Source organism: Miscanthus floridulus, chromosome 13, assembly GCF_019320115.1.
Source record: "Miscanthus floridulus cultivar M001 chromosome 13, ASM1932011v1, whole genome shotgun sequence".
Lineage (NCBI taxonomy): Eukaryota > Viridiplantae > Streptophyta > Magnoliopsida > Poales > Poaceae > Miscanthus > Miscanthus floridulus.
Window position 1 is genome coordinate 68,366,918 of NC_089592.1, and position 11,982 is coordinate 68,378,899.

At 51.9% G+C, this 11,982-nt stretch overlaps 2 protein-coding genes across 2 annotated transcripts; both read right to left on the reverse strand.

Moving 5' to 3' along the window:
- Positions 1-1,671: 1,671 nt before the first annotated feature.
- On the reverse strand, positions 1,672-2,941 carry LOC136500415 (ethylene-responsive transcription factor ERF073-like). The gene has a single exon (XM_066495759.1). The coding sequence runs from the start codon at positions 2,745-2,747 to the stop codon at positions 1,824-1,826; it is 924 nt and encodes a 307-aa protein (XP_066351856.1). The 5' UTR covers positions 2,748-2,941; the 3' UTR covers positions 1,672-1,823.
- Positions 2,942-6,643: 3,702 nt separating this feature from the next.
- LOC136502099 (FCS-Like Zinc finger 17-like) lies at positions 6,644-7,652 on the reverse strand. Its single transcript, XM_066497580.1, has 2 exons — positions 7,218-7,652; positions 6,644-7,094 (listed from the first exon to the last, which is right to left on the reverse strand). Exons 1-2 carry the CDS (start codon positions 7,520-7,522, stop codon positions 6,914-6,916), a joined length of 486 nt encoding a protein of 161 aa, XP_066353677.1. The 5' UTR covers positions 7,523-7,652; the 3' UTR covers positions 6,644-6,913.
- Between the last annotated feature and the right edge of the window lie 4,330 nt (positions 7,653-11,982).

Genomic DNA, 11,982 nt, shown 5'->3' on the forward strand with positions numbered 1-11,982 from the left:
AACCTGCCCTACATTTTTAGAAAACTTTTAGTACCAAATTCATATTTTTGGAATTGAAATGAATTAGTTATGAAATTTTTTATTAAATCAAAAATTTTAAAAATTCTAGAAAATGCAAAACCACCATCTAAACCACCCAAAAGGCCAAATTTACCCCGTTTTGATAGCTAAATGGCCCTAGTTGTTTGGTGTTGTAGTTGTAGGTTGGAAATTAGACTTTTGTGATAGTTTAAGGGTGAAAATAGGACTTTTTCCTTATTTTTATAATAATGATAAATCATCATACTCATAAACTAATCAAATGGACCTTGCTGTCCGTTGGGGATCATCCAAAAAGACAGTCACCCTCGAGGTCGTTCAGACCAATGTTTTTTTAACACAGCTCCGCGAAGATACTCAACCTCGGACAGAACTCACTAGCCTCGGGTAGAGAACACGATGTGCGAAGAAGCAATCTTTAACCTCGAAACACTGAATTCCGGCCCGAAGCTGTGTAGCGTTCACCATTCTTCTAACCGAACTGTCCTAACCTCGAGCACTCGAAACTAACCACGAGTGCCTAGTTGTCTGTTATCTTGTGCAGGATCACACTTTTGGTCAGCAGGCGAGGCGCGAGGTTACGCGTTTCTCGATCGCGAGGTTAAGGCGATCGTGACTCTCGAGGCTGCGTTGACCTCGGGCGCGGAGTAATGACTCTGGACGCGAAGTTATGAAGCATGGAAGCGTTGAAGCGGTCAAGGCGGAATTCGCGGAGCTATGTGAGAGCGTGATTCACGGAGCTGTCGGGCAGCGTGAGAAGCGTGACCTCCAAATGACCTTCGTGTAAATTATATTCTAGAAATGCAGTGGTTGAGTAGGGGTGATTGTGGAATGTAAAATATCCTCCGGGACACGATAAAAGGAGAGCCCTACCCCGTTGTAAACATTCTACATTTTCTTTGGTTTCATTGCATTAGGAAACAACAAATATTTCTAGTCTCTAGAGAGGCCATTTAAGGATAATTGTTTTGTATTTTCAATATGTAGATTTTGTATAAACATAACATAAATTGCGAATCATGAGGACAATATTGAGTTTGTTAAATTGAATTGAATTGGTGAACTTGGGTGCACTGATCATGTTATTTTCATTTCAATGTCAATTCTAAACAAAACATAATCATAAGTCAATCATTTGAACAATCACATATATAAACTGTTACATATTCCTAGTTTAACATGTCCTGATATATTATATGTAAAGAGTAAAAACATGTCAGATGAAAGTATCATTATATGTTTCATCTTCGTAATTTTATCTTGCACTGGCTGGATAAAGGTTGGCTGGTTCTAGACTTCTTTCTTTCCGGTCATTCGTGGAACAACGCGCTGATGGTGCACGCGACTACGCGACCTTGCAGACTCCACAGGACGATCAGTGGAATTCAGCCTCGCGATTTGCGTGCGAATACATGCTTTGCCTGTTTTCAATGGTCCTTGCTCTCGACTGTTTACCTCTGGGAACACAAAAGAACCACGTTCGTCGTTTCAATTTCCTTCCAGGTTAAATCATTTTTCCTTCATGAACTAACATTGATCAACTCAAGCAGTCAGTAAGACTGATGCAATAGAATTCCTCATCAAAGGCTCGATTACTATCAACGCTTGGATATGAAAGGATAGAGCAACATGTTTTTGAGAACGGTAATTTCAGCTCTTCCTCGATCCGGGAAAGATATTTAGAGAACGGTAATTGCAGCTCTTCCTCGATTGAAGGTTACAAACTAGACAAAATTTTACAAAACCATCCGTAGTTTACAAGACATGACCACAGGCGAGGAAGCTTAAAACGACAGGTTGTCCTCGACGAGGCAGCCGTCGTCGAAGCTCCACAGGCCCATCCCCTCGTCCGCCGCGACGGCGGCGCTGCTGCCCTGCACGGCGTCCGCACTGAACAGGCTGTCCAGGGACTCGTAGGCGCCGCCGTTGAAGTAGGCGAACTGGTCGCCGAAGATGAACGCGTCGAACAGGGCGTCCGACTCGGAGTCGGAGGCCCGGGGCGACGCCTCGTCGTCGGCGCTCTCCGGCTCGGTCCTCTGGCGCTTGCTGGGGCCGCCGCCGCTCTGGTCGGCGGCCTCCAGGGCGGGGTGCGCCGCGGGGGGCTCCACTTCGTACGCCGACACGCCCTGCCACGAGAAGTCCGGGAGCGCGCCGGAGTCGGAGCTCTCGCTGGCCTCGTCCTCGTCGTCGGCGACGAGGTCGACGACCTCGTCGGCGCGGCCGCGCTTGCGGCTGTTCTGGACGGCGTCGGCGGGTGAGGGGAAGTTGAGCTTGGCCCTGGCCCCGCGGATGTCGCGCGCGGCGGCGTCGTAGGCGAGCGCGGCGGCCTCGGCGGAGGGGAAGGTGCCGAGCCAGACGCGGACGCCCTTGACGGGGTCGCGGATCTCGGCCGCCCACTTGCCCCACGGGCGGCGGCGGACGCCCTTGTACTGGGCGGCCTTGCGGCGCCTGCTCGGCGCCGGCGCGGCCAGCTCCTGGCGCTGCTGCCTCCTTAGTTTCCTCGTCGCGGCGGAGGAAGCGCTGAACGCGAACGCCGGCTTGCTCTCCACCTCTTCCTCCTCCTCGTCGAACTCCCGGAAGGCCGCCTCGTAGTCGTCGGCCCTCCGCTGCTGCTTGCCCTTGCTTGCCGCCGGCCAGAGGTGGCCCGGCGTGACGCGGCGCGCCGGCGTGCTCGGTATGAGCTCGGCGAGGATCGCACCACCACACATCTTGCTTTCTCTCTTGGGTTCTTGCCTCTCTGCTCGCTGGTTGTTGAAGTCGGACGCTAGCTAGCTCCTGTGTTTGGTTTGGAATGGGTGGTCTCGGCTCGATGAGGAGGCGCCGTTAAATAGGGGGAGGACGCGCTGGGCTAGGAGGAAGAAGCGGTGGGTCATGGCATGGCGTGGGGGCTCCAAGATTCGCGGGGCGAGGAGAGCAGAGCAGCTGAGCAGGGCAGGCAGCTTCATCGCAGCGTGTGAGGGGATAAGGCCGGCCGCCGCGGACACGCAGGGAAGGGCCCGCATGCTCGTGTCCCCTCGTCGCCATCGCTGTTTCGGCGGTTGTCTTGGGCAGGAGGTGCAATGCATCTGCCTCATGCCTTCCTCCCAAGTTGCGTCCGCGCTGAAGCCGCTGTCGCGAGGCGGGGCGGGGGACAGCGACGGCAACAGCCAGCCAGAGTGCCAGACGTGTAGACCCGGGCGCCCTGCCCCGGCTGGGATCAAGTTGTCCGCGCGTGCCGGGCGCCCCGGCCCGCGGTTTTGAGCTTTTCGGCGATGCTCGGCGACGGTCTCCACTCTGCGGCCCACCGTGTTGCCGCTGAGCGACCCGAAGACTCGTCGAGGAGGAGGGCGTGTGCCCGCCACGCGCCGGAGCAGGAGCAGGAGCAGGAGCAGGAGCAGGAGCAGGAAGAGAGCCCTTGCCGCTTCGAGCCCGTGGCGAGGCGGCCACACGCGACGCCGTGCCCGCGGCAGCGGCGCCAAACCGGAACCACCACCTCCTCCTCCCTTCCGCCCCCCAGGCTGTATTGGCAAGTGGCCCAGCTGGGAGCTTATTCTAATCAGGTGTGTTATTGTTAACCACTCCGCTAAACCCCTTGCTAAACTAAGCAAGTGGGCTGAGCTTTAGCGATAAGACCGAAGGATTAGCGCTGATGATGATTTGGCAAAGTTAACAAGTGGGGTGGAGTGGAGGACCGGAGGCCTTCAACTTTTTCAAAGTGTGGCCCGCATAAAAAAACGAGGAGTATCATCCCCAAACTAAAAGAGTGCCTGTCTTCGGTCTGCAAATAGTACTGTACGTGCACTTGGAATAAACATATCGCCGCAATTTGGGAAATATACAAGTCATCCGGATGCATCTTCTTGGGTCATGGATGTCAATGATCACCGAGCCAAAGTGCCAAACCAGGCACGAGGACGACTGCGGCTTGCCAAAGTTTCTGGAAAAGCGGTATCGGTATTGCGTTGCGTTGGACTAGGACTAGGACTAGGAGGACGGACCTCACTTTGTCTCCAAGCTGAGCTCAGGCCTATTATCAATTTGTCTCCAACACTTGAAGCTTATCAATGAGGAATGAAAATGCCAGAATATTGAATAGAATGATTCCAGTGTATTGAATAGAATTTAGCGAGCCAGGAAAATGGGATATGCTCGTGAGGGGAGGCCCGCTGTCTTGAACACTTTTTTTTTGTGTTGTTGGGCCATTCCATGGGCAAGTCAGGCCCTTTTAGTTCTTTTCTCGGCCTGATGAAACGTGTTTATGGAAGGGCCCAACTTTGGGTCAGTTAGTTCACTGAAAGGCCCTTTTCCATTCTTTCGGTCCGTTGCAGCACCTGAGCGGAGCAAACATATGCAGTTCCTGAAGAACAACGTCCCAGCCCTCGCCGCCCAGCCCAACCAAAGCGACGCCATCACTCTCGGCTTACTATCGTTTCTTAAATATATGACATCGTTGACCTTTTACTCTAAGTTTGACCACCAATATCTATTTAACGAGCTAGTTAACTAAAGTAAAATGTGTACCATTGTGCCTATTATCAAATGTACTTTAGATTTAACTTGTAAGTTTATCTATTTGCAAAAATATTTGTAGAAAAGACGAATAGTCAAATGAATGAAAAAAGTCAACGGTGTCGTATATTTAAGAACGGAGGGAGTAAAAGATGTTCGTGTCTTGGATGGCCTACAAAAGAAAAAGTGTGGAGGAGCGGCCCGGCCGTGAAGTAGTTATCGAAGGCTCGAGTATTTGAGCAGTGGGTAGGAGGGACGAAGCCAGTATTACTACAACATGGGGGCCATACAGACTTGATCGATTGTCTATGCAAATTATACACTCTAATGCATAGGGGGGCCATGGCCCCTTGCCAGCCCCTCCCTGGCTCCGTCCCTAGTGGGTAGTACGATAATTAAGCATCTTAGGTGGTTTTTTACCATAATGATCTTGGACCATCCATAAAGTAGCTTGTAAAATTTGGGACGGAAATAAGTGTGTCCTTGGATGATCTATTTCCATGGGACCACACGTAGATAATTCCCTGCGTTGCGTTTGCCATGCCAATGACTGAATTTACGGTTGGTCGGTTGCCATGGTTGGAAGGTATTCAGTAGAGCTGCGGTTCGTGTCATGCTCCAGGTTATGCGTAGGGAGGGAACAGAGGTCCACGCAAACTCCAAGCTTATCAGTCGAGGAATGAAACAGCCAGGCAATTGAATAGAATAATTTCAGTGGCAACAAAGCTGTATTTTTCGCTGTCCAGAAAAATGGGATATCCTCGATGAGGCCCGCTCGGATGGCGTGTCTTCAACACTTCTCTGTGTTGTTGGGCCCTTCCATTCCATGGGCTTGCCAGGCCTTTTTCTCTGTGTTCCCTTCTCGCGCGACTGAAACGCGTTTATGGGCCTGTGTCTCTACAAGGGTCGGTCAGACAGCTCACAACGTCGACAGTACTAACGACTATATATTCTCTCATAATAAGACCGGATTTGCGACAATGAACGACTATATACTCTCGTGAAAACTTTTTTGGCGCCCGTTGCAACGTTCATGTTAATGTGTATGCCTTTCGCTGGTACTTAAACACTACTGGTAGCCATAACTGTGGAAACAAAGCATACAAGCGAGATTACTGATCTCTTCACGTCTGCAGGAGCCGGTGGATGCATTGATTTGGGAGGAGATCCGGTATTCTGTGCAGGGGTAGTTTATTTCTCTCGAGGTTCCTTCAGTATGAAATTCTGAATCATCTCGTTCAGAACTTGGATCAGATCCAATATGAACATGGGGGACAGGTGCGGTGGCTTGGGGTGCATGGTGATGACGGCCATACTCTTGATGATCCTAGTTGTGGTTGCATCGCCCGTCCAGTGTAAGTTGCATCTCACCATCTTTGTTTCTTTTTTCTCATTTTTTTTATCACTGATTGAATCTAGATGTATACATACATATTCTGCGCGCTGTTGAACACGTACGTCTTATTAAAGCGGGTCGTCCTCACCTTCTCGAGGTTGGAACTGCAAGGAGCCATGTGTATAGCCTCAGGAAGATGAGCAATAATGCTACAGCGACATTCGATGAGAGCAAGGTGAAGCTGGTATTTTGTGCCAAGATGGAGTGTGATACGAAGCCGTATGACTGCTACTGCTGCTGGAACGAGAGGCCAGAATCCCTGTGTTAGGACACGATGCGTGAGTGTATGGGCCAAGTGCCCTCATTGCGATCCCGTATGCCCGCCCTAGTGTCGCCCATCCGATCCACATGTAACAGCAATAAGATGGTTGCAGTAATAATCCAGCTAGCTCTCTAGATGCGCCTCTTCCCTTTTTGTGTCCGTTTTCGATTCTCTCAAATGTAACGTCTCCTCTTCAGTTTCTTTATATTTTTTCTGGTGATCTGATACACGTCAATCCGATTGTTTGATCAGAACGCACGATAACATTGAACAGCAATAATCGTTTCATTCTTTCTTCCATTGACTTTTGATCTGCTGCACTCCATGCCGGCTACTGCTAGCGGTACGGTGGAATGATAAACTTAGCATAGTTTTAGAATAGTTTGAGTTAAGAACCAAAGTCAGGGTCACTTATATTTTGGGACGGACGGACGGAGTAGTTAATTGAATATGCCAAATAAAGACATTGCTTCATGAAAAATGTTATGCGCCACAAGCCATGAACCGTATGATGCTGTGAGTCTATTATTATTCAGAAGTTGCCTCTTCCTCTGCTTCAGAAAAGAGAAGGAAGTCGTCTTTCCTGGCACCCAGGCCAAAGGTCAACCAGCAGTACCATCCGCTCACTACTGACATCTTTCTTCGATTCGTACTGAAGAAGAAGGCACTCCTAACTTGTAAAATGGAAGAAGGCAGCATAATTTATACAGCGTTTTAACATATGTTTATCATCGTGCGGCGGTTTGCAGTCTCATGAGCCGATTTGCTCCTTGCAACTTAGGCGCCGCAGCAGCGTGCCGCCGGTGGAACGCGTCGCGGCGCTTCCTGATGAGCATTTCGATCTCTCGCCGCTCCTCTTTCGCTATGTGCTGGCACCGGCACTCGGCGCTACAAAACGCTTGCTCTCCTCTGCAAAATTAAGTCACCCGAAACCCACATGAGTCACCAACTCACACAGTCGAGCTAGGCTCGAGAGTGAACGAGCGCCTGAGAGATCGAGGAAGGTTATTAGATAGTGGCAGGGATTCTTACTTGTACACGAAGACGTCCATGGTGGCGTCGAGGTTCTTGTGGCAGCAGAAGCAGCGTTTCAAGAACTCGAGCCCGACAAACACCCTGCCGTTCTCGTGGCACTTGCTGGACGCGCCCGTCGCTGCCGCTGGGACCCTCACCGCGGACCTCCTCAGGACCGTCGGCAGCTGTTGTTTCCTCGGCGACGGCTGTATGATGAGGCGGAGCCCGACGAGCTCGCCGGCGGATGAGGCCGCCATTGGCGTCGAGGTCGAGGCGCCCACCCCCTCCTCGAGGTGGAAGAGGCTTGGCGCTCTAGGGATCATGCTAGCTCTGTGCTTTAGTTTGCAAGTATCTGCCTCTCTCGGAGCGTGTATGTCTCTGTATGTACTACTCGGAGAGACTGAGATAGAGAAGATATTGCGAGAGCTAGGAATTGATGTCGTGAGGTGTTTGAGCTGCCAGGTGCGCGAAATATATAGCAGCCCCATAGCAGCTTGCGCTGTGGACGCACGCGTTTTATTAGTTCTTGTGGCTATACAGTTGAGTTGGTTGAGGCCAAGAAAAAGCTGGGAGAGAGAGAAATGTTTGTGTTTGTCGCGAGAATACGCGCACATGCTACACATGAGGCAAAAGCTGGGCCAGCTTTCGCTTTCGCTTTCGCTTTCACTTTCACAGCGTGCGTGCGATCACGCGATTGGGTAGGCGTGGCCTGCAGCTGCAGTGTCGCCCTGTTTGCCACGTAGGATAACAGATCGTAGTCGTCAGACGTGACAACTGACATGTGGGTTGGTGTTATCTCTACCGTTCCACAAGACAACAAGCTAGGTGTCCTTTCGATTGCAGTATCTTGTGTTAACGTCACTGTCCTGCAAGCAATGGCCAATCGCGGTAACAACTGGAACCACACCCACACCCACTGCGAATTTGAATAATGGAACTGTGGCCATGCATTGATCACAGCTAATAACCGCCCAGCTAAACTATGGAAATGTGGGCGACAAGCATAGGCGGAGCCAGCGGGTGGCACGGGTATGGTGCGGCGTACCCTAGGCTGATGCAAGTTGCGCGGGCGAATCCAGCAATATTGCGTGGTCCCTCGCAGACAGCTTCACCGCTGGGGTCTGTTTGGAATGCAGGATTTTTTTTTCTATTTTTGTGTTTTTTCTGTGAAATTGAACTGATTGCTGTGAAATTCATTTCTGAGAAATTCGTTCCAAACGTGCCCTGAGCGGCGCGGCGGCGTGCCCGTCGAAATTGCGAGGAACTGACGAAGACGCAAAGGAGAAGGGGAACAGCAAACGACTGATACACATTTGGGCTCCTGGCCTATCGCCTCCATCTGGACCAAAAATGGGCCGCGTAGCATTCACATCACATGAGCAGAGTCGTAGGCCATAGCCCAAAAGCGTCGTAGGCCAATAGATGGGCAGCGAAGCATCGACATGCATGCATATTTGCTGATTTTTTTCTCCATTATCGATAACATTTATACTTCATACAAACGTGGTACTGCACAAGTTTGCTCAATAGATGAAAAAAAATTATAAGCTGTTATTACATATCAATTATCATTAACTGATGTTAGATTTCATTATTTCTTGAAGGGATACTTTAACTGCATTACTACCATTTGTTTTTCTATATACTTCATCACACATACTTTTGTGGTATAGAAAGTTCGTCATAGGATATGAGAATTTTGATGCATTATTACCACACACATTTTTTTGTTTTCCTATATGCTTCATCACACATATCTTGAAGGGATACCGTAAATTTACTACATCACACATGTTAGATTGCATATGAGAAATTTAATGCGGCATGCCCTATGCCAAAATCCTACATCCGCCACTGCCGACAAGTAACACCGGCATTGCCGTAAGAAAGGTTTATAGAAGAAAGGTGGCGCGTGCGTGTGGACGTACGCTAGAAAGCGGCGATGGGGACGCGGCACATAACCGGTGGCATCCGATCCTTGTTCTCCCCCGGCCACTCTCCCGTGTCCCTCATCGTGCACGACAGCATCCTCCGACTCCGATGCGATGCGATCGCTCGGCTCCACAAACGGCTGCACGCATGACACACGCCCTGCGAGTCTGTGCGATCGAGCGGCAGAAGCTAGTGTTGTGTTCGTGCCGCACGTGCTTCCCGGCCGGCGACGCCCTTCCTTTTCGGATACACATCGTAGTCGTAGGCTCGTAGCGAGGCGTGTGGGTGTTATCATATCTTCACCGCTCCAGATGAGAACAAAAAACGTCGTGTCGACGACTATACAATAGATGAATAAAATGATAACAACAACAATGTCAACATGTATCACACTTTCATGCAGAGCCTCACGCTAACACGGGAAGGGGAAAAACACGGCGCCCACTTTGGAACTATCATATTATCAGCAGCTTCGCTGTTAGCTAGTGGTGCGTGAGAACTACGCTGTGCTTAGTTTATGGTGGTTTCGCCAGCAAATTGTAGACGACAAGCAACACCAGATTATATATAGCAGTTAAAAATCCCAAAGCTGACGGCCTAGAGGAGGCCCGGTTAGCTGAATTAGGCCATGTGAGACGGCCTAGTAGATCGTACTAAATCTACAAACTGTCGCCACGCCGAGCAAGAAAAAGGCAGTGCGTGCGTACGCCTAGAAAGGCAGCGATGGACGCGCAGCACATGGCCGATCGCGTCGCCGTCGCCGTCGCCGAACAAGATTTCCCCTGTAGCGGTGGTTATGTACGTGCGTTCGTGCAGCACGTGTCTGGCAGAGACGATGCCTTCCCTTCCCTTTTCTTTTCCGAGACGAGACACGTCGGGAGCGGGTCGGTGCCGTGCCTGTGGTCCACAACAACTAGCAGTAGCATGTGTCGCTCGCTCTTGAGTTGGCGGTGTCCTGTAGTACTACTGCGGAGCGAGACGGAGGCAGGGGACAGAGGACGTGAGAGGCTGCCACCGGATGACGGCCACCGTCCCCGTGGGTTCGATTCGTCCCGTGGTAGGCCGCGACGGAGGTGATTCTGGCTCCGTGGTTCGATCGGTGAGGCTACCTCTACCTGCCCGCGCGGTATCGATCGGGGTCGGAGCGGACGACGGCCGGGTGCCGAAGACACGGCGACGCCGCGCCGCGCATGCGGAAGGGCCGCCATGGGTCATCACGCAATGGCCGTGCCGCGCGCGACGCCCCAACTCCGCTGTGCATGCATGCAGGCTCGGCAAGTTCGCCGTAGGACCGAACCTGCACGCGATTCGCATCGGTCGTCTTTTCACCCCCAAAACAGTTGCACGATTCGCGCGTCGTGAAAAATGGGGAGGCGACGTGCTAGGCCGGCGTGTTCTGGAACCTTTCGTGCTGTAGAGACGCGCGCCAACGCCGGTCGTGTTACTTGCGGGCGAGAATCGCCATGCATGCATGCTGCAGACGGCGACGGTCCTGTCGCGGCAATGCCAGCCGGAGCCGCTCAGGGCGCACAGCTCGAGTGATCTTGATGTCCGCGCAGCGGGACGACCGGGTCCCGTCACCCAGCTTCGCTGAACAGTTGGCGGACGGCGGTGGGAAGGAGCTGCTCGCGGGCTCGGCCAGGTGTACTGCCGAGGCCCAGAAAATGAATCGTTCGCCGTGCGTTACCGGAGAGGGAGGCGATGGACATGGAGTTGTCCTTCAATTCTGGCGGCTGGAGGCGAGATTACGTCAGAGACGCTTCTGAATGACGATGAGGCTCGATCGGCGGTGGCCACGCCGGCATGGACTTGGCAACCTCTACGATTTCCAGGCAAGGAGGCTTTAATTTGCAGCATCAATGGCAGGTGCGTTCGCGTCTCTGTTGTGTGGTTGAAGTGAGTCGTGACTCGTGACAGCAGCGACGTGTCTGTGTTTCCACCTTGGGAAAGTTTGGGACTTTGCCTGCTGTGCATGTCACCAAGGATATATATTTGGTGATGGCCAGTGTGAATCCAGTTGTGAGCTGTGAGCTGAACCGTCTCAACTGAAGGGAATTGCACAAACGACAGGTAGATCAACCGCAGGAATCGTGGCAAGATGCGGCGGCCTGGCGAGCGCGTGAGCATAGTGCGCGGTGGCTGCGCTTAGAGACCCGGTCTTGGAGGAAGCCGTGCGTGGTGGCTGGAGAACGTCTCGTGGCCACCCCGTCCAAGACTCAACGCCGGGCGGCCGGACGGAGAGGCCGCCTCTGAACTCTGAAGTCGACGAAGAGCGCCGTCGGCAAACCTCAGCTACCAGCTGCACGCGTGGTTGGATCAGAATGAACGGCCGGGTGCTGCAGAATGATTTTTGATGACTTGGAAGAGTCCACTTTACAGAAGGATTCTCCAAGGTTTTTGATGACTGAATGACTTATATTGGGAGGTTCCACTGAACAGCCAATGCAATTCTTATTCTTGCATCCTGAAGCTCTAAAGCCTCGATTCTGATTCTGATATCTCCTGCTTCTTTTGAGGTCCTCACACCAGTAGAGAACTGACCTTCCATTGCATTGACTTTGGACCCGGGACTACCCGAGACTAAAGTGTCTTTAGTCCCGGGTAAAAAATGCGACACCGAAAGGACACCGATGGGAGGGACTTTAGTCCCGGTTGAAAAGATCTGGCACTGACCCACCCCCTTGTCCCAGTTGGAATTTCCAACCGGGACAAAAGGGGCCACGCGGCCATCGAGGCAGCGCTCCACCTTCTTATCCTCAGGCAGCGCTCTGCTACTCTCACGTCTTCTTCATCCCCTCCGCGAGGCAGATCTCCTCTCGCTTCTCTTCCTCTCCATCCCGCCCCCTCCCCG